The 24765-nt window shown below is 46.2% G+C and overlaps 2 protein-coding genes across 2 annotated transcripts; one reads left to right on the plus strand and one right to left on the minus strand.

Annotated features, from left to right (window-relative positions):
- Window positions 1-13333: 13333 nt before the first annotated feature.
- Window positions 13334-14605, minus strand: LOC112890488 (aspartyl protease AED1-like). The gene is made up of 3 exons (XM_025957372.1): window positions 14461-14605; window positions 13972-14366; window positions 13334-13909 (listed from the first exon to the last, which is right to left on the minus strand). Exons 1-3 carry the CDS (start codon window positions 14603-14605, stop codon window positions 13334-13336), a joined length of 1116 nt encoding a protein of 371 aa, XP_025813157.1.
- Window positions 14606-16345: 1740 nt separating this feature from the next.
- On the plus strand, window positions 16346-17157 carry LOC112890778 (protein DMP2-like). Its single transcript, XM_025957635.1, has one exon. The coding sequence runs from the start codon at window positions 16356-16358 to the stop codon at window positions 17052-17054; it is 699 nt and encodes a 232-aa protein (XP_025813420.1). The 5' UTR covers window positions 16346-16355; the 3' UTR covers window positions 17055-17157.
- Window positions 17158-24765: the final 7608 nt, after the last annotated feature.

The following is a 24765-nucleotide window of genomic DNA, read 5'->3' on the forward strand; positions in this document are numbered from 1 at the left end:
TTTTCTTTCTTTCCCTTTTCTTTTAGTGTGGCTTTTTCTTTTCGTGTTTCTTAGCACCTCTTTGCCATTTTCTTTATATTTTTTTCAGAACTGCTGCAAGACACAAAGTATATCTTTCTATGAGTAAACAAAGGAAACCAAATATATATACGATTGAGACTTTCCTTCTCTCCAATAAATGCAGCAATGAAATCTGGTGATGGAAAAAAAATATTTTCTCTCTCACTTTATAACTTATGCTGTGTGCAACAAACATATGCACCAGTAAACCAAAAATAAGAGTTGACACTAAAGAGCACGAACAAGACCAACACACAACGAACACAACGACACAGCGGGGGACTAAAATTTAGAAAAACAAACTGAACTGAAAAATTGTGGGGCACAAAGGGTTTATAGGACAGCAGAATTATTTTTTAGTAGGGCATTTTGTGGACTGTTGTAGGGCCCAGGGCCCAAAACACAGTGGCGCGGCAGCCTGACAGATTCTGGATGTCCACTTGTTTTGACGATTCCTATTGACTCAGATGCAATTTTGATATGGGACCGGTACCATTGGAAGCTCTATGAAATTACCTTTCCATCCATATAAAGAAGGTCCAAAACGGACTCTGTATGCGACCTAGGCGTTGTTTTTGGTGCGTGCTACTCTTGGACTCCGAGGTGGGCTCGAACTTGAATGGCTTTGGGCCTCCACCTTGGCGACTCCAACTGAATTAGCCTCGAGCCTCCTTCTTTACTTGGACACCCTTGTTGAACTCCTTTTCCATGCCATGCGCCAATTATGGTCATATGCATGGGTATTATATCCTCATCATATTCTTGAGTTGTTAGTGGGCAAGCCTTGGTGGAGTGGACAAACCAATATGTATACCTAATATTAAAATGACAAAATTGTAGAGGTGTTACAATGAAGTGATTACGTTGCAACTAAAAAACATATGGTGCAGTTGGATACTTGTTACATCTATCTGTTCGGCGTGTTGGATTGTATTTTTGGGTAGGGATAGAATTATGGGATGCGCAGTTATGTTTGCCTTTGAACCAAACCAAATAATGCCCGTTTCATCTTTAGGACAGGAGATTCTAGGATCCCTATCTGTTTAAGCACTTATGGTAGTTGCAGGACTGGCCTACTTCATAACATCACTGTTATCACATTTTTCCTGAAATTGCTGTCTCATTTTTTTTTGTATGGATGTGTACACAGGAAGGAATTCCGGAAGGAGTTCAAGGAGAAGAACCCTAAGAACAAGTCGGTTGCTGCGGTAAGCTCCCCAACAATTCAACCACTTTTTTGAGAGAAGTCTGCTGCTAGTTTTACATGCTCCACCTTTCGAAAAAGTCTAAGGGAAGCCTTAAACAGTTGTCATCTGAAGGTTAGCTTGTTTCCTTTTCCACTGGTAGTAATATAATCAGAGATTTTTCTAAGTTGCTTGTCAATGTTTGTGCTGCAAATCCTGTGCTAGCAGCTTCCTCACCTAGGGAGCTAACAGTTACACTATGGAAGAGTTGGCATGATTTTGCATCACATTTGGTCAGTACAGACTCCGACAAAGCTGAACTAGTAATTTCTTTGTATACAACAGTGCTAATTAGGATTTTATTAGGAGAGTTGGTGGGAAACCAAATTGAAATTTGTGAGTTTATTAGGAGTTAATTTGGAGTTTGGTCACTTGTTTTATCTTCAGTAACATGACTATTGGTGGAAAGAAATGTTTTTTATATATGCATTTTTACTGATGCATGGGTGCTTTATTTTCAGAGGTTGTCAAGGGGTCTTGTCCCATCTGCACACTTAATGTAAAAGTCTTTACATTGAGAATGAATGACACTAGTTCATTCCTGCTGAAGTTGCAAAAACAATGGATTGGAATCTGAGAGATGAACTTATATGTCTAACAATGGAACTGTAATGTTCAAGGTTAGGAGCTGTGTATCCCTTAGCTAGAATGTCCCTTAGCTAGGAACTTATGTGTCTGATAATTGTGGTGACTTTAGAGATAGTAGTTGATATGTATGACTCCAACAGATTATGTATGTATATCTGCAATGTATATATGGATAGAACCTATGTAATTGTGGTGTATATAAGATCTATTTCATGTCCTATTTTTCTTTTTTAATTCATCATCACATACGCATTTTATTACAGTCTCGTCTTTGATGCTGTACACCACAGACGCGTTTTTTGCAGCCGCGTCTCTGATGTTCAACATCACAGATGCGTCTTAGTTGCATCTCTGATTTTGAACATCACAGATGCGTGTTTCCCACTACCGGAAACCAGCACTTTGCCGAGTGCCAAATGCTTTGCCGAGTGCAAAACATCGGGCACTCGGCAAAGTGGCTGTTTGCTGAGTGCCGCACTCGGCAAAGACAAAACACACGGTGAACTCATCCTTTACCGAGCGTCGGGCACTCGGCAAAGAATATTTTGCCGAGTGCCGTGCACTCGGTAAAGGATGACACTCGGCAAATAGGCGCCAGGAAGTAACGGTAGGTCACGCTGTGACTGTTTGCCGAGTGTCTGGTCCAAGACACTCGGCAAAGAGAGCTTGTGCCGAGTGCCGCGGCCAGACACTCGGCAAAATATATAAATTTTTTTCTTTAATTTCTCTAAAATTTTTTCTATTGTCTTCCTACAGTCTCCTGAACAAGATATGTAATTTAGGTTCTTTTATCCAAGTGTTTGCTATATTTCGATAATTTATTTCATTGTAGTGAATTTCTTGAATAATTCAAATTTGAACTGCGTGGTCATTTGAATAGTGGAAAAAATGTATGAAAAATTGTTATTCATGTTAATGAGCATGCTTTGAAGCCTTAACGAAGGAAGGACCACAAATTTTAAACCTACTATTCACAAAACATGGCGACTAAATTATGTTCAAGTCGTGTTTAAATTGTATAAAAGATAAATTTGGTCGGAAAATTATGAAACTTGTCGAGATGTAATGTTATCATGTGAGGACACTGTGATAAAATTTGTATAAGATTTTATGAAAGTTTGACATCTACGATGCTTAACACTTAATCGGATGTCACATGAAATCATATATCTCTTTGAAGAACTTTCAATTTATAAGCATCGTATGTTTTAACTTCCACGAAACCTCGTCATATTTTTATCATAGCTTCCCCATATGATATCATTACATCTCGACAAGTTTCATAATTTTAAAAATAACTGGATATGAAGTTCGTCATATATTTCCTTCTTGGAACGTGTGTTTGGCGAAGCTGCTAAAGGAGCGAGTAGAATTTTCTGTCCATGCAGCAAATGTGCAAACAGGAAATGACAAACGAAGAAGGTCATGGGGGAACATCTTTGTTTGAATGGATTTACGGCAGGCTATACCCAGTGGGTCTTCCATGGTGAAGCCGATCGTATGAGAGTGGAGGTGGTGAGGCAACGTGTCGAGGATTATGATGCCGATGCCGGGGTAGCGGAAATGTTACATGACTACCACGAGGCACAATTTGTTGAAGGACATACGGAGGAGGAGCCAGAGGCAACTGCAAAGGTCTTCTACGACATGTTTGCCGCGGCACAGAAACCCCTTCACGAACAGACGAAGGTTTCTCAATTGGATGCCATTGGATGCATAATGGCGTTAAAGTCGTAGTATAGCCTGAGCCAAGACGCCTTCGATGGTATGTTGACAATTATTGGCAGCCTACTTCTGGAGGGTCACATTCTTCCAAAGAGCATGTACGAGGCACAGAAACTTCTTCGTGCACTCAAGATGCCGTATGACCAGATACATGCTTGTCCGAAGGGGTGTGTCTTGTTTAGGAAAGAATACGCAGAATCAATGTATTGTCCAAGGTGTGGATCCTCTAGGTTCATGGAGGTAGACTCTGGTGATGGGCAGAAGAGGCAGCTTGACATCCCCGTGACAATCCTACATCATCTTCCGTTCATACCGAGGATCCAGCGGTTATACATGACAGAGGAATACGCAAAACAGATGATATGGCACAAAAATGGAAAAATGATACAATCGTGATAAGATGGTACATGCGTCCGATGGTGAAGCATGGACCCACTTTGATATCATTCATCATGAGAAAGCCAGAGAGTCTCGTAATGTATGTGTTGCGCTGGCAACAGATGGGTTTAATCCTTATGGAATGATGGCTGCAACATACACATGTTGGCCAGTATTCGTTATCCCCCTCAATCTCCCTCCAGGCGTATGCTTTCAACGACAGAACATATTGTTGTTGTTGATTATTCATGGACACCCGAGGAATAACATGGGTGTGTTCATGGAGCCTCTAATTGATGAATTGGTCCGTGCTTGGGAGGAAGGAGTATGGACATATGACCGGGCTACAAAGACAAACTTCAAAATGCATGTCTGGTACCAATACTCCCTTCATGACCTGTTGGTGTATGGGATATTCGATGCCTGGTGTGTTCACGGGAAGTATCCATGCCCAGTATGCAAGGAAGGTCTTAGGTTCATTTGGTTGCAGAAGGGTGGCAAGTATTTGGCGTTTGATAAACATCGGCAATTCCTCCCTCTTGATCATGCATTCAGACGAGACATCAAAAACTTTATGAAAGGTGTCGTAGTGACAGACCTTGCACCTCCTATAAAGACTAGTGCCGTAGTTCGTCAGCAGATAGATGGCCTCGTGCTGAATCCAGAAGGTGGCTTTGTGGGATATAGCCAGCAACATTTGTGGACTCATAAGTCAGGCTTAACTCGGCTCCCCTATTATGATGATCTTCTCCTTCCACACAATATTGATGTGATGCACACTGAAAAGAATGTCGCTGAGGCACTTTGGGCAACAATCATGGACATTCCCGGTAAGACAAAGCACAATGTTAAGGCTAGAGTGGATTTAGCAATGTTATGCGATAGACCAAACCTAGAGATGAAGCCTCCTGGTCGCGGAAAGACATGGAGAAGGCCTAAGGCCGATTTCGTATTGAGCAAGCCCCAAAGGAGGGAAGTACTAGAATGGATAAAGAGGTTGATGTTCCCTGATGGGTATGCAGCTAATCTGAGTAGGGGGGTCAACTTATCTACTATGCGAGTCTTAGGGATGAAGAGTCATTACTACCACATATGGATTGAGCGGCTTCTTCCGGCGATGGTTCGAGGCTATGTCCCTGAGCATGTCTGGCTAGTGCTTGCAGAGTTGAGCTATTTCTTCTGCCAGCTTTGTGCCAAGGAGTTATCACGGACCGTGGTGGCAGACTTGGAGAAAGTTGCACCGGTGTTGCTCTGTAAGTTGGAGAAGATCTTTCCACCCGGCTTCTTCAATCTGATGGAGCATATGATATTGCACCTCCCGTATGAGGCACGAATGGGGGGGGGCCGTTTAGGATCGTTCGTGCTATCCAATCGAGAGGTCTCTAAAGGTTCTTCGGAAGAAATGTGGAAATAAATGTAAAATCGAGGCCTCCATTGCAGAGGAATACATTCTGGAGGAGGTTTCGAACTTCACAACAACATACTATGGTGACAACCTCCCTAGTGTGCACAATCCACCCCCTCGTTACAATGCTAGTGAAAATGACTCGAACCTCAGCCTTTTCCTAGGGCAACTCGGAAGTGCAAGTGGTTCGACCACCAAGATATTGACACATCAAGAGTGGCGCCAGATAATGCCATATGTGTTGACCAACCTTGACGAGGTGGTGCCGTACATGAAGCAATTTATTCATGAATTCTGGCATCGATCAAGGGAACCTACCCAACAGGAATGTAGCGCCCTTTTTAGCTAGGGTGCTGGAAATGGAGCGCCCGATTTCATTCATTGGTTCAAACAGTAGGTAACCGTGCAATCTAGCTTGTACTTAGTTTGTCATTTGAAGTTGGTCCCACATACGAGGCATACAATGATCAAATGTGCTTGAACATGCAGGGCCATACGATGAATGCTGAGTTGAGACAGGTAGCCAATGGCTTTGCCCTTAGGGTCAGGTCATATTCTGTTTATGACGTGAATGGATATTGTTTTTGTACAGCAAGCTACGAGGCAAGTCGACCCAATCGAAAGACCACAAATACTGGAGTTTTTACTCCTGGCCTTGATGGGATCGAGTATTATGGAAGAATTGAAGAAATATACGAACTCAGTTTTTATGGTTGCAAACCTTTTAATCCTGTCATATTCAAATGTCATTGGTTTGATCCTAAAGTAACGAGATGGACATATTCTAATCTTGGGCTAGTGGAAATTCGACAGGATTCCGTCTTCCCTCGAGATGATGTGTATATTGTGGCCCAACAGGCTAGACAAGTTTATTATCTCCCATATGCGTGCCAAACCAAAGAGCATCTTAAGGGTTGGTATGTTGTGCACAAGGTATCACCGCATGGTAAAGTATCTGTTCCAAATGATGAAGACTACAATTTAGACCCAAACACATATGACGGAGAGTTCTTTCAAGAAGAGGGGCTAGAAGGGCGATTTGAGATAGACTTAACCGAAGCGGACAGAATGGATGTTGAAACGGTTGTTGATGAGGAGGAGGATGAGGTCCAAAATGTGAAAGAACTACAAATGCTAGAACGATTATATTTAGGCAATGCCAATGACGACATTGATCCTTCGGATACTGTTGATTATGATTTGACTAATAGTGATGATGAGACTTATGATCCAGCTAATCCCGATTATGAAGATTATTTTTAATCAATGTAATACTATATTATTATGCATTTATGTTTAATTTATTTTGCATCTTTTTCTAAGTACGTCTTGTTTATATGTACTAATTACTTTACTCTTCTTAATTGCAGGTGATTGAACAAAGATGGTAGGCAGTGGGTTGAGGACCGTTAGGTCGCTTTACCATAGGGCTAGGTCAGCTACATCTAGGTCGTCTGAGAGGAGGAGGGGGAGGAGGGGGACGCCGCAGGTGCCCCCACAGGAGGCGGAGGAGGAGGAGGCGCAGGTGGGGCAGCAAGACGCTACGGAGGAGGAGGTGCATGTGGCGCAGGAGGAGGAGGAGGAGGAGGAGGAGGAGGAGGTGCAGGAGGAGGACGAGGCGCAGCAGACCGCCTCTGGTTCTGGTGCCTCTGGTTCGTCGAGCGTCTACTTGCGAGGTAAGAACCTTTATATGTTTTCATTGCTTCTTTATGTTATACGTTCACCGCCAAAGTTGAAAATAATAATTTTTCTTAATCACATGTACAGGTCCCACCAGTCTCCCTAAACGACCGATACCTCATGAGAGGCGCCCGTTGATTCGACCCGAAGGGGAAAAGAAAGTAACTTTTCATATTTTCATTTCTTCTTCTTGTTATATGTTCAAATTCAAATTTGAAACTATTAAGAGGTATTAATCATTTGTGCAGGTCCTGGACGATTGTGCAGAGTGCAGGTGCTGCTCACAAACGCTCCGTCAATGGCATCCTCGGTCTTCTGTGCAGGGAACACTTCCCTGGCCTGGTTGAGTACGGTGGAGTGACGGAGCCGGCCTATACATTCGAGCACTACGCCGCCGCCCCTGATGCTGAAGATCGGGATGGCAGGGTATTCAACAATAAGGCGGAGCGGGTGAAACAAGAGCTGTGGGTAAGTGCTAAATACATTGCATTCATTTCACATTCTTAAAAAAATGAATGGTATACATCGTGTTTCCATGCAGGATTTCTTCAGATGTGAGCATGGATTTGAGGACAAAGCTGATGTGGTGGCCACCAAAGTATGTAAGAAACGAGTCGTGGATATGCACTATGAGGCGCGTATCCAAGCCATTATTAGTTTTCACGGCAATGTTCTTGGGGAGAGGGTCACCAAAACGGAAGCAAGAACCATGTCTTTGACTGAGGAGCAGTATTTGCAGGTAAATAAAGAAAATTAATATGCATTCTGTTTTACATTAAGCAGGCTTAATTTCATCTTCGAATATTTCAAATACTTGATGCCCTATAGACGACTCCTTATTGGTGCCTCGGGTATCAAGAGTGCTGGCGACAGATGGTGCAGAAGTGGTGCTCCGACGAGTGGGAGGAGTCGCACAACGCTTGTCGGGAGCGACGTTTGATGATGCCAGGTGCAACACACCATCAAGGCAGTCACAGCCTCAGCGGATACGCAGAAGCATGGGTACGCGAATGAATTTATTTAATGTAACACTCAATTATGCATGATTTTTAATTGTCTTGCTTGTTTTCTTGCAGTCGTCGTCACATGGTGGCCAGCCTTGCTCCCTCTTGAAGGCATATGCTATGTCCCATAAGGGCAAGGCGACGTCTGACGTTAACTACAATCCGGAGGACGGGCCCGAGGCATACAGCAACCCCATGGTCCATACCCGCCTCAATGCGTACACAACGATGGCAAGGGAGGCCCATGGTCCAGAGTTTGATTCGGCCACCGAGGACCTTGACGGAGAAGTCGTCATGAGGGTTGGAGGAGGTAAGAATCATGGGCGGTATTGGATTGCCGACAGCGCAATCGACTCGTCCTCTACTCCTACTCTATCTCAGATTACAGCGCCGGTATGTTTGGATACATATACTTTCCAATGCTATTTTACACCGGCAAGAATATTTATGACCCTATAATAAGGGTGGCCCACCTCAAACCTTAACTTTATCCTCATCTTCTTCTCAATAGCGCCTCGCCCATCCTTCCCCACCACGCCGCCATTCCGACCCCGGGCAGGGACCATGTAAGAAAACATGACCCTATTAAACCATAATTGTGATTTTTATGATTGTATGACAACATAATCAATGGGACTAAAAAAATTTATGAGTTTATATTTTTAGAATTTCAAGGTCCTATGGATGTAGTCCAAACCATATTCAAGATATCCAACTCACTGTCAAGATGCCAAGTTATAGCAAAATTCTAGAGATAGAATATATTTGGGATGTCCAAATGATAGCCGAGATGAATTGGACAAGTCTCAGCATGATTGCATGCGACTGTTGAACCGACGGCATCAAAATACAATGGGTCAGTGTAACAAAGATTTGCAACAACGATCAAGTGTAGAAGAAGTCAGTAGCACTGGTTGAACCGATGCTATGAAGATAGGCGTCGGTGCAATGGAAAATTGCACTGACTATTGGTGCTGAAGCTCCAGAAGATTTTGGTCAAAATGGACATCAGCACCAGATGAACCGACGATACAAGAAGGGGCGTCGGTGCAAGCATGTTGTGATTACTCAGTAAGCTTTTTTGCTCCAGAAGGTTTTTGGGGCAAAGTCTTCTGCACCGGATGAGCCGACACCCGTCGGTGCAAGGCGTCAGGGCAATGATGTCAGCAGAAGGAGACGATGAGATTCAACGGCTAGCATGCAACTTCAGTGTGACACGTTGAGCTGATGGTGGCGATCGGAACAACCGACACTTTAAGTTTTTTGGCAAAAAAGCAGGTAACGACTATGAGTGGATCTCGAGCCTATATAAGGCCTCACCCCAGGTCATTTGAGGCTACTGGAGTTCAAAAGAAGCACAAAGACACTGAAGAAAACCTCCAAGCCATCCATAGAGCTAATTGATCATATCCATAGGCTTTAGCACATGCTTTGACAGTGTTAGTGCTAGGTTAGGCCTAAGAGAGTGAGAGAGCAAGGTGTTACTGCCTTGTGTATGCTTCTAGAGTGAACCACCATTGTAATATTGGTGTGCCAGCGCCTTGAAGTCTTGGTGGCTTGCCGGCAAGTCATCGACCCTCCAGCTTGGTGTGGAACGGCGACGACGGCTTTGTGCAAGGGACGAGGAGACCCCTCCTTTGTGGAAAGCTCCATAGTGAAGATAGCATCAAGGTGACCGGGGAACTTGGCGTGAGCTTTAGTGCCCAAGCCTTTGTGGAAAGTCAAGGGGAGTCCCGGAAGATACTGGGTGACCGGGAAGCAATACTCTTTGTAAGTGCTTCAACAAATGGACTAAGGGTGGCTTAGTGCCTACCGATACCACAGGATAAATTCTTGTGTCAAGAGTTTGCTTGCTCTTATCCCCTCTTTACATTTCCGCATGTCTAACTTGCATTTTGTGTGCCTTTATATTCTTAGAGTAGCATCAAGCTAAGATTGGCTATAAGTTGCAAAACTTATTTTGGGATAAGAATTTCACACTAGAAGACCCATAGTTACACATCTAAATAGCATATCTTAGTTTATGTTTTGTGCAAACTAGATGGAGACCGTAGGTTAAGGTTTTAAGTTGTCTAATTCACCCCTCCCCCTCTTAGTCTACGAGCACCGATTCCTTTCAGACCACCGTCTCCGCCTCCTGCTCCGACCTCGAGCAGGGACCACCACTACCGCCCACTCCAGTGCGACCCTGAGCCGTCGCTCCAACCCTCCCCCCTCCACCCACAAGGACTACATACAGCCACCACCCACTCCAACTCGACCCCGGCTGCCGCTCTGACTCCAGGCATGGACCGCCACCACCGCCTGCCTCCAACCCCACCCATCATTGCCGCCTCCTTAAGTCCAAGGGGAGCATTTGGAGGACAACTGCCATGTTGGCGGATGGAGTGGCAAAGACCGCTTGACCGTCGAGGTTGAGGACAAAATCTTGTTCGAGGTTTCACAGCATGATCGGTGGTCGACGAGGTGGGACCCTAGGGTGGTGACCCGAGTCGTTGCCGGTAACGTTGTGGCTATCGTCATGGGCTGCTTCAGCTGCCCGGCGTTGGGCACGACCCTGGTTGCGGGTTTGTTGTGCGGTGCGATCAGCGTCGTTTTCACCATCGACCGTGCGAGAATCATTGGAGACGAAAGGTTGGTGATGCTCCGGGCTTGCCGTGTTGCTAACGAGGTTGGGGGAGGGTGAACAAAGCATCCTGGAATTCGGCCATCAGCTGGGGAGCCAATGAAGCATCAATATGGACAACACTGAGTTGTTCCGGCTGGAGGGGTGGTTGCTTTCCCATGCTGGTAGGCTGGTGCTTATTAAAACGTCTTGGCAGCATTCCAATCTATTTAATGTCTTTCTTTAAGTTTCCTAAATGGGCTTTGAAACTTATCAACACACATATGGCCAATAGTTAGCATGAGAAAAGAAGCTGGAGGGCTTGGGGTTCCTGACATGAAGGATCTGAACCTTGCCCTTTTGGGTTTCTGGATCAAGAGATTTATCAAAGATGAGGGGAAACTTTGGCATTCAGTGATTAAAGAAAAATACATGAGGAATGCAACTAATATCTTTTGTGTGCCTAACTCTCAATCCTCTACCTTTTGGAAAGGAATAACTGGAACTGCAAAAGCTCTAAAATTTGGTTTTAAGTGGAGTTGGGGGATGGCACTCAAATAAGATTTTGGGAGGATACCTGGTTTGGTAACTCTCCTCTCTCTGTCCAGTTCTGGGAGCTCTATACTGTTTGTAACAAAATGGGGAATAGACTTGCTGATGTTTGGGATGGTCAAGAGGTCAAATTGACATTTGAAGGACCTTTGATGAGAGTATGATGGAAAAATGGTTTGAGCTTGAGGAAATAGTTAAAAGTGTCTGCTATAACCCTGGAGGGGACTCCTTGGTGTGGGTATACAATAGCGATGGAGTTTATTCCACTCAGTCTTTATACGCAATTATGAACTTTAGAGGTGTGCAGCCTGTTTATGTTCCTGCTGTCTGGAAAATTAATGTTCCTCCAAAGATCCATGTGTTCCTCTGGCTCCTTTCCAACAACAAGTTGATGACTGTCGATAATCTAGTAGGGAGGGGCATAAAGAAACCCCCTGAATCCCAGTTTTGCAAAGAAATGAATCATTTTGAACATTTTTTTTTTGCATTGTTGCTAAGCAGCTGTGGGCTTGCTTATTTGAGTTTAATGGCACTTGTTTATGGCTAGCAAATGGATTGCTGAGAAAAAATATAAGGCTATAAACACAATCTCTGCAGGAGTGGTGCGATGCTTATGGCTAATCAGAAACGATCTCATTTTCGTGGACAGAAATAGTCAAACATCAAGCTGGTACTCGGAAGGCTGTGGAGCATCATGAAGGAGTGGACACCTATGCTTCAAATGTCTTTGGAGGAGGATATCGCTCGATGATGCAGCTCTTGGAGGCTCGCCTCAAGACCCCCTTGGCGCTCGAAGGCTGAAAAAGTTGAAGCTGGCACCTGAGAAGCTGTGATCCACCTGGTCTTCGCCTGTCTCGGCTGTGGAAGCTACCGAGTCTGTTTTTGTTTTCGCTTTTCTGAACTTGGATATCCCTCTTCCTTTTGGGCTTAAACTATCCTTTAGTCCCGGGCCACAACTCCTTTAATTTCCGATTTTCCAACCGGAATGAGGATTCCGGGACTAAAGGTCCCAGCCGTTTATTAGTCTAGGGTCCAATAATCGAGGCTAAAGGGTATGTGCAAGGTAAAAAATATTCTACGCAACCCAGGACTCGAACCTGAGATGTCTCACTTCGCATGTAGTTTCTTTACCATCCTACCTGCACAGCACGTCAGCATATGTGATTTTAGATGCGATACTTTTATTTTAAACTAACCCGTGAAGGACCCTTTAGTTCCGATTGGAACCACCAACCGGAACTAAAAACCCTTTTAATCCAGATTGGAGCCACCAACCGGGACTAAAGGGTCATCTTTTAGTCTCGATCAGTGTTACCACCTGAAACTAGATGTTCAGAACCTTTAGTCCCGGTTGGAGAGCTACCAACCGGGACTAAATGTTCAGAACTTTTAGTCCGGGTTGGAGTTACCAAGCGAGACTAAAGGATGACTTTTAGTCTCGGTTGGTGGCTCCAACACGGACTAAAGTTTCCCGCCGCTCCCTAACCATTAGACCTAGTACTAAAACCTTCATTAGTCCCGTGCCCAACAGCAGCCGGAACTAATATCAAAGATTCATTTCTGTACTCGGAAAGCGCGATGGCCTCGGCGATGGTTTGCCCGGTACGATCTAATACGGAGATGAGATCATCTGAATTGACGGTGAGGCGACCGTGGCGTGACTCTGGGCAGAGCTGTCGAGAGAAAGATTGCTGACTCGCTTGATGATCGAGCTGGGCACGGCCCAGATTGGATTCTGGACCTAATGAGTTTGTTGTCTTGACCGCCGAGTCGTCGTTGCTGGGACTCCGGACATAGATGGCTCATGTATGTGATAAACACGCTTTTAGCACTGCGATGAGGGTTGAGTGGTGGCTCAATGAAGCACCCGCATCAGTGCACAGTTCTAAAAAAACTAAATGGTGTAACAATTATCGCAAACCAATTGTTATAACATTCAGAAACACCCAAAACAACTTCGGAAGACATCCAAATGCGAGAAACAAACAAAACACAAGGGCGAGAATAGCTACGTACTTGTTAGCAACCAGGCCAAACCACAATAATATAGGAAGTAGAGGACGTTCCAACTAACGGTCGCCTTCAAGCAGCATCAACGCAACCCGCAGCGGCTGGGGACATAGGCAACCATGCCACCCCACACGTCGTACACGATCTCCTTCGTCCGCTGCACCTGAGACCCCAGCAAGTTCCAGGGGAAATTGGTGTCGGGGGACGCGGCGAACGCCAGGCACCCGAACGGGAAGTCATCGTCGAGGTGCTCGCGGAAGAAGTACATGAACTGCCGGTCGTCGAGGTCCATGGTCTCCCCGTTGCCGAACCTGAGCGTGACGTCCGGGAGCTCGATGTACTGGAGCCCCGTGAAGTTGTAGCACGTGTCGAGGTCGCTGAACGCCGGCGCGGGCTGGTACTTGGCCATCGCCCACCGGACCTCGTCGCGGAGCGCCGCGTAGATCGGCGGGTTCAGGTAGGTGAAGGCCGACTGCGAGTCGATCATCGTCCCGTTGCCCCTGAACGTGGCCGGCGGGATTGGGAGGTCCTTGCCGTCGATGGTGATGGCAACGAGGTCAACGTAGTAGAAGTTCGGCCCCCTCGGGTTGGTCACCAGCGGCACGTACTTGACGCCGGCGAGGCCGGAGTAGTCCGACAGTGCGGGGGCGACGTCTGCCTGCAGTCCGGCGACCCGCACGGCACGGTGCTGAACGACGAGGACAAGGAGGGGTCGAACGCCCGGTCGCACGGCGCGGCCCCGGAGGACCCGGAGAAGCACGGCTTGCACCGGAGGTTGGACATGCCGCTGACGTCGAAGTACAGAGGGAGCTGCTGCGCTGGAGTGCCGTACCCGGCGAGCACCGTGTAGTCGAACACTCCGGGGAGGCTGCTGATGACGTTCTGCGTGGCGGGGACGGACAGGCCCGACGCCGGCGTGGCCGAGGAGGCAGGGGCAGGAGCTGCGGCGGCCGCAGCCTGGACCCCAGACCCGGAGAGGTAGCGCAGGGGGAGGCCGTCCCGGTGGAGGATCTCATCCAGCGACGCCTTGCCATGCTTCCGCGCGCCGCTGCCGCCGAGAGGAGAGCAGGGGCTCAGCCGGTGCACCAACGGCAGCTTGTTGCCGTTGCTGTGTCCTGGACCATCACGACAGGAGCTAGTTACCACGTGACAAGGCTAATTTAGAGAGTTGTGGAGTTTGCGTCCAAATGGCAACGTTCGGCATTGTACCTGAAGGGATGGACGGGCGGCAGGCGTCCGACGACGGCGAGGCACCGGAGTCATCGGTCGAACGGAGAAGCACGGGCCTTGACCCATAGGCGTGAGTAACGAGAAGGCACAGGAGCAGAAGGGCCAGGGGCATGGCTGAAGCCATGGCTGATTCAGATTGTCAGCTTGCTCAGTGCAAATCTAGCTATACTTGTCAGAAAGCGAACCTTATGAAAAAAAGCACTTGCGAACTATCTGCTGGTGAGAACTCTATATACGTGTGCCACAATTGGCATTTTGTTCTTGTTGCATCCTTTTGTATACAACTGAGTTTATAACTCTAACGGTTGATGTAAGAAATCGATCGATGGCTGTATTTGAATTGGTCATCTGGATATAGGAATCCATATCATGCCTCCTTGCTGGGACAAACCAATCAGCTGCAATCACTGCTGGATCAACAGGGAGTGATGGATCGGGACCCTTTGGTTTCTACAGGGGTACAGCTAGGGTATCTGGGAGTATACATATATGCAAGCATGAGGCAGAGATACGCTAGCATCTGGTTCTATATGTATACATCCACTGTGTTGGTTTGAAGCTGTCATGAGGCGAAAAACCAGCATTAATTACCGGCTTGGTGTTTCGAATCGCATTGTAGGCTAGGCCTATCATTGTCCTATTAGTACACTAGAAGAGCTTGAAATATTTTGGATCTGTACTCCACATGGCATGCTATCACATAGATTGGATGGAATGGATATGCCTAGATAGACAATGGTTCATCCTAAACTCGACACGGGAACGCCATCCTAAACAATAAAAGGCACCTCGTTGTTTCATATCCTCCATCATCCAATTTTATTTTGTCCTCTCCCTCCAGCTCCACGCTATGATTCTTGTGGACTCAAAACACCAATCGCATCTCGCGAGATCATGGGCAACATCATCAGCCACGGGAGGTGGAGGGTGTTGGAGGACCAACAAAGATAGTGTATCATAGATGGCCACATCGAGAATCATTTTTTCCTCTACAAATTTTGGAGGTTTCCCTTAATAAAAAAAGTAGCGGATGTTATTTTGTCAACTGATGAAAATTAAGAAATCGACAATCATAAATTGTATGATGACCCTGCTGCGTTTTAAGTTCCACAAGAGGGGGGGGGGCTAAAAAAAGCCTACAAATTTCAGCTATGGATAAAGAGGAGCGAGGAAGAAAAAAGGAGGATGGAAAAGAAAAGGAGAGAGAACATGAAGATCACGGGGAAGATGAGAGCCCCCAAACCTTAAGACTCTAAGATCCGCCTCTGTCCACAACGCATGCGCAGTGTCACTGCGTGCCACAAAAAAATAGCATGAAAAATAGTTGTATTTCATCAACATATATACTGCGGCTGTGTTTTGATTCCATAACCAAAATGATGCTTGAACATTTTTGACGAAGGTGTATTCCTGCAATGCCTTGAAGAAAAACATAATTTATTGCAATAAGTATGACATTTAAAGTATGCACGGATTGCCAAACTAGCCATTCCTATTTCTTTGAACTTTTCCTTTCATGCTGTGAACGTTTTCCTTCGAACCTATGATACTCAAAACTTGTAAATTCACATTGCACAGAAACAAAAGTGAACACTACACATAATATATCTGCCATCGTGTGTCACACGTACTTTCTCTATAACACCCACACTATGATCTATAGCGTCAACGTCAACTTTAACAATGTAGCTAGCTACTTGGCACGAGTTTCCTGTCCTAGCAACTACTGTCGCATCCTGCAACCAGAAGTTGTAACATTATCACATTACATGTCGCATCCTGCAACTACTGTGCAGAACGGCCATAAAACTATAAAAGTGTGTGCAGCTAGCAACAGCCGAGTGCAAGTTCGCTACCATCTGGTGATAAATAAGATGGGACACAACGCCGCCGTGCAGACCCAAATGGCCAACGAGTCCACCCACGACATGAAGCTCCTGGTGCCCAACGGCGGCGCCACCAAGCAACCGCCGCCTCTGGTCGACAAGACCCTGTGCGGCGCCTGCGACATCATCAAGCTCCTGCCCACCGGCACGGTCACGGTCTTCCACGCCCTGGCGCCGACCTTCAGCAACCACGGCGCGTGCGGGGTGGCCAGCCGGTACCTCACCCTCGCGCTCGTCGGCGCCTGCGCCGCCTCCTGCGTGCTGCTCTCCTTCACCGACAGCCTCGTCGACCGCGACGGCCGGCTCTACTACGGCGTGGCCACGCCGCGGGGCTTCTACCCGTTCAACTTCGACGGCACGGGCGAAGAGAGGAGGCGCAGGTTCGGGGACCTGCCCCGGATGAAGGTCAGGCCGCTGGACTTCATGCACGCGGCCGTCTCCGCGGTCCTGTTCGTAGTCGTCGCGCTCGGGAACGCCGGCATAAAGAGCTGCCTCTTCCCGAACATCGGGCCGGACGTCAGGGAGGTGCTCATGAACCTGCCGGTGGGGCTAGGGTTGCTGGCTAGCATGGTGTTCATGATCTTTCCGACGACCAGGAAGAGCATCGGGTACACAGACTTGATGCCTCATAAACAGGAAGACGACGGGAAAGGAAGCAATAATGCCCTAAGCACGGCGATTGTATGATGAAACAGACATTATGAGGGTGGAACGGAAGCCGTGCTGATTATTAGCAGTTGGAGTGTACTCCCTCCACCCTATAATACAAGACATCCTAATATTTTTACGATATGCTTTTTCATTTTGCTAATTTTATAACAGGCTAGGAATAATTACTTTCCAAAATATCCTAGGGTGCCTTATATTTAGGTACAAATTTTAAACCTTTTAATACCTTATATTTCAGGACGAAGCATGTCCCAAATTACAATTTATTTTTTTTAATATATAGTTTTTGCTATGTATCTAAAATTTTAAATATAGTGTACATCTTGGTGAATAGTAAAATATATATATATCTAGAAAAGTTAAAATATATTGTAATTTGAGATGGAGTTAGTATATTGCATCTATGTGCTATATTTCGATGTATATATGTAGAAAATATTTTAATACGTTAGACTAGCTAAATTCCCAAACTATTACTATCAGTATGCTGTTTGTGCGTTTTTACATAAATACCACTATACCAAAATAGCTCATTTTCATCGGCCACATTTATTTTTGTCGGTCCACGGCAAACCGACGAAAACAACTGTATCAGTTCGTCAGCCTACCAAAGCCGATGAAATTGAACTTATTTTCATCGGCCTGGTAGTGGCCGACGAAACTAAAGTACTATTTTTCTTCGGCCAAACCAGGGCCAACGAAACTATAGTCACATTTTCGTCGGCTTAGGTCAAGCCAACGAAAATAAATATAATTTTGCCAGCCTCGCTTGGCCGACGAAATTGCACTTGCCCTATCTCTTCACCAGCTCACCTTCCCTCCTTCCCTTGCTTTCACTCCCGCCCGTTGCGCCGCCGCCGCCCGCCACCCACCGCCCCGCATGTGCCCGCGCCCGCCGCCCCTGCCCGCGCCCGCTGCCCGTCGCCCCGCCGCCCGCCATCCCCTGCGCAGCACTGCGCGCGCCCGCCGCACTTGCCGCCCACCGCCCCGCCACCCGCCGCTCGGCGTGCGCACCTGCCCGTGGCGGCCGCCCCTGCCCACGCCCATCGCTCCGCGTGTACCCGCGCGGCCATGCCCGCGCCCGCCGCCCCGCTCACGGCAGCCCACGCCCTGTGCCCCCACGGCCATCCCTGCACGCAGCAGCCTACGCCCCGCGCCGCCGTTCCCGCACGCCGCCGCCCCCGTGCCCGTGCTGCTCCGCCCCCACCCGCTCCCGTGCTGCCCGTGCTGCCCCCTGTGCCGCCGCCACCCACAAGTCCGAGCCGCCGCCCCCCGTGCCGTCGTTCCCGCGCGCTGCCGCCCCCGTGCCCGTGCTGCTCCCCTCCCCCACCCACCCCCGTGCTACCCCGTGCTGCCCCCCATGCTGCCCCCACCCACACGTCCGAGCCGCCACCGTCAAGCTCCTCTCGGCCGTCCCCTGCTTGCCCTGCTCGTGCTCAGGTATTAACCTGTTGATTGTAGTTGTCTTTTTGTTAATACTATTAGAAATGTGGTTGGTCTTATTGTAACTATATTTATGATTCTGTTCGTAGAAAATTTGTGATTGTTATAATATTTCTAATTCATTTCTTAGAAACTGTAGCATTAATGATATCTAGAAAGATTTGTGTTACATATGCTTGATAATTTTTGTTTGCTTAGTATCGTTAAGGAAGTAACATTCTCAATTTCATTAATGAAGTAGCTAGTTTGAGAAAATGGGAGATGATCGAAGTTGGATGTATGATGGTTGGAGAAGTAACGGAATGCCTACGCGAGAGTGGATGGTCAACACACAAGCTTTTGTTGATCATGTATTTTCATTGTCTCCTGGTGGTAGTTTGGCAAAGTGTCCATGTAACAAGTGTCAGAATTGTTCTCGTCAAGTCAAGATTGATATGGAGTGTCACCTCTGCAAGTTTGGTTTCATGCCGAATTATGAGAGGTGGTACGAGCATGGGGAGTCACAGAAGTAGGAGGCATACAACCTAGTTGATAGATTTGTGAAAAATAAAGATAGGATGGATGCAATGATGGATGATTTTGTCGAGCAGGTTGAGAATGTTACTGAGGTCCCGAAATATTTTGGTCTGCTTGCGTCATCAAAAGAACCATCAAATGGGGCCACTAATTTATCACAGCTTGCTGCTGTGACACGGTTAATGGCTATTAAGTCGAAGTACATCTTTTCAATAAGTTGTTACAATGATCTTGTTGACTTAATATTGGACATACTTCTGAAACCTCACAACTTCCTGAAATACTTTTACTACTCAAAGAAGTTGTTAGCTGGTTTAGGGATGCCGTATCAGAAAATCCATGTGTGTGAGAACAATTACATGTTATTTTGGAAGAAAAATAAAAATCTCAAGTACTGTTCATTTTGTAAGAAGTGCAGATACAAGAAGGTGGTGAACAAAGATGGAACAACAACAACAACAACTTAGCCTTTTGTCCCAAACATGTTGGGGTAGTCTAGAGATGAAACCCACAGAAAATAAGAATAAAAAACACAAAAAGCGCACAAGCCAAAGGAAGAGTTAGGGGTTAAACAAAAAGTAACAAAGGTCACGGTTCAGATACATTAATTGCTAATCTCCAAGCGCTCCTATCCATAGCTAATTCCTTAGCGATATTCCACTCCTTAAGGTCTCTCTTAACCGTCTTGTCCCAATTTAGTCTAGGTCTACCTCTACCTCTCTTTACATTATCACCCCGCTTTAAAACTCCACTACGTACCGGCGTCTCAGGAGGCCTCCGTTGTACATGTCCAAACCATCTCAACCGATGTTGAATCAATTTCTCCTCATAGGGTGCCACCCCGACCCTATCTCGAATCTCTTCGTTCCGGACTCTCTCTCTTCTTGTATGCCCGCAGAACCAACAGCATACGCATCTCTGCTACACTCAGTTGCTGGACATGTCGCCTTTTTGTAGGCCAACATTCAGCACCGTATAGCATCGCCGGGCGAATCACCGTCCTATAGAACTTACCTTTTAGCCTCTGTGGCACCTTCTTATCACAGAGGACGCCAGAAGCCTGCCGCCGCTTCAACCAACCGGCTGAAATTCTATGCCTAACATCTTCATCAATGTCTTCATCTTTCTAGAGCATTGATCCTAGATACCGAAAAGTATCCTTCTTGGCCACCACTTGACCTTCGAGGCTAACATCCCCATCCTTATGCCTAGTCAGGCTAAAGTCGCACAACATATACACAGTCTTGGTCCTACTCAGTCTGAACCCCCTCGACTCTAACGTGTGTCTCCACAGCTCTAACTTCATATTAACCCCTGCCCTACTCTCGTCAACTAGCACCACATCATTAGCAAAGAGCATACACCAAGGGATATCACCCTGTATGTCCCTTGTGACCTCATCCATCACCAAAGCAAATAGATAAGGGCTCAATGCTGACCCCTGATGTAGTCCTATTTTAATTGGAAAGTCACTGGTATCGTCATCACATATTCGAACACAAGTCATCGCATCCTTGTACATATCCATGATGAGGGTAATATACTTAGTTGGGACTTTGTGTTTTTCCAAGGCCCACCACATGACGTCTCACGGTACTTTGTCATACGCCTTCTCTAGGTCAATAAAGACCATGTGTAAGTCCTTCTTCTCCTCTCTATATCTCCCCATCAACTGTCGTATAAAGAAAATCGCCTCCATGGTCGACCTCCCAGGCATGAACCCAAACTGGTTTTGGGTCACCCTTGTCAATCTTCTTAGGCGATGCTTGATAACCCTCTCCCAAAGCTTCATCGTATGGCTCATCAGCTTAATCCCCCGGTAGTTAGTACAGCTTTGAACATCTCCCTTGTTCTTGAAGATCGGTACTAATATACTTCTCCTCCATTCCTCCGGCATCTTGTTTGATCAGAAAATTAGGTTAAAAAGCTTAGTTAACCATACTACCGCCCTCTGACCCAGGCATCTCCACACCTCAATGGGGATGCCATCAGGACCCATCGCTTTACCTCCCTTTATCCTCTTCAAAGCCTCCCCGATCTCTGCCTCCTGAATCCTCCTCACAAAGCTTCTGTTGGTATCATCAAATGAGTATCCAACTCGAAAGTAGGACCCTCATTTTCCCCATTAAACAACTTGTCGAAGTATTCTCGCCACCTGTCCTTGATCTCCTCATCCTTCACCAGAAGTCGATCTGTCCCACCCTTGATGCATTTGATTTGGTTTATGTCCCTTGTCTTCCTCTCGCGGGTCCTAGCGATCCTATAAATATCCTTCTCTCCTTCCTTCGTACCTAGCCGTTGATAAAGGTCATCAAAAGCCTGACTTTTCGCTACACTTACAGCTCGCTTTGCAGACCTCTTCGCTAATCTATAGCCCTCGATGTTGGTTGCGCTCTTGTCGAGGTGAAGGCATTTGAAACACTCCTTCTTCTCCTTAATAGCCCTTTGCACCTCGTCATTCCACCACCAAGTTTCTTTCACTTCCTTCTTGCCTCCCCTACTCACACCAAACACTTCTGAGGCCACCTTCCGAACACATGTCGCCATCTTTAGCCACATATCATCTACATTTGCTCCTTCTTCCGAAGGCCCCTCGCCTAGCATCCTCTCCTTAAATTACCTCTTCCCCTCTAAGCTTTCACCACTTCATTCTCGCAATCTTGGCACGTTTGTCCCGGTGGGCACGTACCCGAAAATGAAAATCCGCCACCACAAGCTTGTGTTGGGGGACAACACACTCCCCAGGTATCACCTTACAATCTAAGCAGGCACGTCTATCCTCTCTCCTAGCAAGGATAAAGTCAATTTGGCTTGAGTATTGTCCACTATGGAAGATCACTAGATGGGACTCCCTCTTTCTAAAGAGGGTATTCGCTAACAGCAGGTCGTAGGCCAACGCAAAATTCAAAACATCCTTCCCCCCTCGTTCCTACTACCATACCCGAAACCCCCGTGTACTCGCTCATATCCTACATTAGTCGCACCCACATGGCCATTGAGGTCTCCTCCTATAAAGACCTTCTCACTGATAGGCACAGTACTAACCATGCTATCAAGATCTTCCCAAAACTGACTCTTGGAGCTCTCACTAAGACCTACCTGAGGGGCATAGGCACTGATCACATTCAGAACCAAATCTCCAATGACCAACCGCACTAGGATAATCCGGTCGCCTTGCCTCCTAACATCTACAACTCCATCCTTAAGGCTCTTATCGATCAAGACGCCTACACCATTCCTACCCGAAGTTGTCCCCATGTACCAAAGCTTGAAGCCAGAACCTCCACCTCCTTCGCCTTCTGGCCCTTCCATTTAGTCTCCCGCACGCATAGAATATTTACACGCCTCCTAATTGCTACATCAACTAGTTCTCTTAACTTACCTGTTAGAGACCCTACGTTCCAACTACCTAGACGAATCCTAGTTAGCTCGGCTAGCTTCCTTACCCTTCGCACCCATCGAGAGAAATGCGAAGACCCTTGCTCATTTTTCACTACACCCGGGCGCAGATGTAGTGCGCCACAGATGCTGCGATGACCCAACCCTTGATCACTTATCATCGTACCCGGATCACGATACGACGCATCCCTAAGAGGATGACGACCCGGCCCATGCCCATTTAACACCACACCCGGATTCCGATGTAGCGCGTCGCTAAGAGGGTTACACCCCAACGAATTTCTTATGGGTTTCATTTCCATTAGAGTGGCATATTTTTTACGCTGGTTCGCCAAACCTAACACAACCCTCCACATTTTCTCATCGCGGGCTTGGGACCGGCAAAGGCAGTGTTTGAACCAAGGCTTCAAAGGTTGTACCTATCTCAGAAGACTGCAAAATATATGAGATGGCACAAAGAGGGAATTTGTAATAATACAGGATGCATGAGTCATCCATCTGATAGTAAGACTTGGAAGGCCCTCGATCATTATGATCCAAGTTTTGCAAGAGACCCCCGGAATGTGCGTGTTGGGTTGGCCACTGATGGCTTCACTCCCTTTAACTCAAATGCTGCCCCCTACTCATGTTGGCCAGTGATTACAATTCCATACAATCTTCCACCATCATTATGCATGAAGGATGAGTATGTGTTCTTGACTCTCATTATGCGTTTGAACATGTTCATGCAACCATTGATTGATGAGCTGCATGACTTGTGGAATGAAGTTAGGACATATGACAGCAGTGGGAAGGAATACTTCAATATGTGGGTAGCATTTCTTTAGTCTATTCATGATTTCCCTGCATATGGAATGTTCTCGGGGTGAAGCACGCACGGTCATCTATGTTGTCCGGTATGCATGGGTGATACAGATGCTTTTCATTTGAAATATGGTGGCAAATTCTGCTTTTTTGATTGTCACCGTCGGTTCTTGTCTCATGATCACCCATTCAGGAGTCAAAGAGATGTCTTTTGCAAGGACACAATCGTTACTAAGGGTCCACCCAAGCGTTTGACCGGTCAGGAGATTGTAGCAAGTCATTGTCGGTTAATTGCCACAGATGATGGTTTGAAGGGTTCAAAGAGGAGCATAATTGGACTCATATAGCTGCCATTTGGAGCCTTTCTTATGCTACTACACTGATCCTTCCACATAATCTAGATGTAATGCATCAAGAGCGCAATGTTGCTGAAAGTATAATTAGTATGGTTTTTTATTTCAAAGATAAGACTAAAGATAATTTGAAAGCTCAGCAAGATGTAGCTGAAATATGTGTTCGGCCAACCCTTAATCTGAGACCCAATCAAGCTGGACATATGGGGAAGCCACGTGCTAAGTATTATCTTAAACCTGCAGAGAGAAAAGAGGTTCTTTTCTAGCTCAAGAACCTAAAATTTTCTGATGGATATGCAGCTAATCTGAAACGGACGGTGAACATTGTAACTGGAAAAATGAATGGTTTGAAGAGTCATGATTACCATATCATCATGGAAAGGTTGTTGCCTGTCATGCTGCGTAGGTACCTTCTAAAGAAATTTGGATAATGTTGGCTAAGTTAAGTTTTTTCTACAGGCAATTATGTGCAAATGAAATTAACAAAAATACAATGAGAAAACTGAGTAAGGAAATACCTATCTTAGTATGTAAGATGGAGAAGGTGTTCGCCCCGGGTTTCATGAATGTAATGCAACGCTTGTTAGTGCATTTGCCTTATGAAGTTGAGGTCGGTGGCCCGTACAATACAGGTGGATGTACTTTGTACAATGAGACTTAAAGAGGCTTAAAGCAACCATCGGAAATAAAACACGAGTTGAGGGATGCATTGCCGAGGCATTCTATCTCAAGGAGATCTCGTACTACACGAGCACATATTTTGTAGAAGAAAATAATATTAATGCTCATATACCGCGCTACCACACCTTGCCTGAGACACCGAGGAGCAATCTCAAGTGCTAGTTTGGTTTATGAAATGTGCATACAAGAATGCAACACTGTATTGTTGTATATGTACACAAATATGGAGGAGATGGGCAAATATTTCATGTAAGTACCACCATATATCTCATATGTGATTCGTGTTTAGCGATGTACTTGTGCTAAATAAAGATATGTAGGTTGTTTGATCAAGAAGAATGGTGATATGCACGACAACCAACTGCTAAACAGCTTGAAACCTTGCGGCGTGAGGGTTTACGTGGTGGTCCCAATTTTGTCATATGATTTAGAAAACATGTAAGCATTGGTACTCTAAGTACTTTATTTATATAAATCATTATGAGTTAACAAAATTTTAAAACTTGTAGTGCATGAGGGATAGCAGTGTCCAT

This window comes from Panicum hallii, chromosome 4 (assembly GCF_002211085.1).
Source record: "Panicum hallii strain FIL2 chromosome 4, PHallii_v3.1, whole genome shotgun sequence".
Lineage (NCBI taxonomy): Eukaryota > Viridiplantae > Streptophyta > Magnoliopsida > Poales > Poaceae > Panicum > Panicum hallii.

What these genes read in the sequence shown, in the direction of transcription:
- LOC112890488 (XM_025957372.1), bottom strand. Translation starts at nt 14,605, where the DNA reads ATGGCTTCAGCCATGCCCCTGGCCCTTCTGCTCCTGTGCCTTCTCGTT. An exon ending in CCGCCCGTCCATCCCTTCAG is followed by an intron (nt 14,367 to 14,460) that starts GTACAATGCCGA and finishes GTGATGGTCCAG; the next exon opens with GACACAGCAACGGCAACAAG. An exon ending in GGGCCGCGCCGTGCGACCGG is followed by an intron (nt 13,910 to 13,971) that starts GCGTTCGACCCC and finishes GCCGGACTGCAG; the next exon opens with GCAGACGTCGCCCCCGCACT.
- LOC112890778 (XM_025957635.1), top strand. Translation starts at nt 16,356, where the DNA reads ATGGGACACAACGCCGCCGTGCAGACCCAAATGGCCAACGAGTCCACC.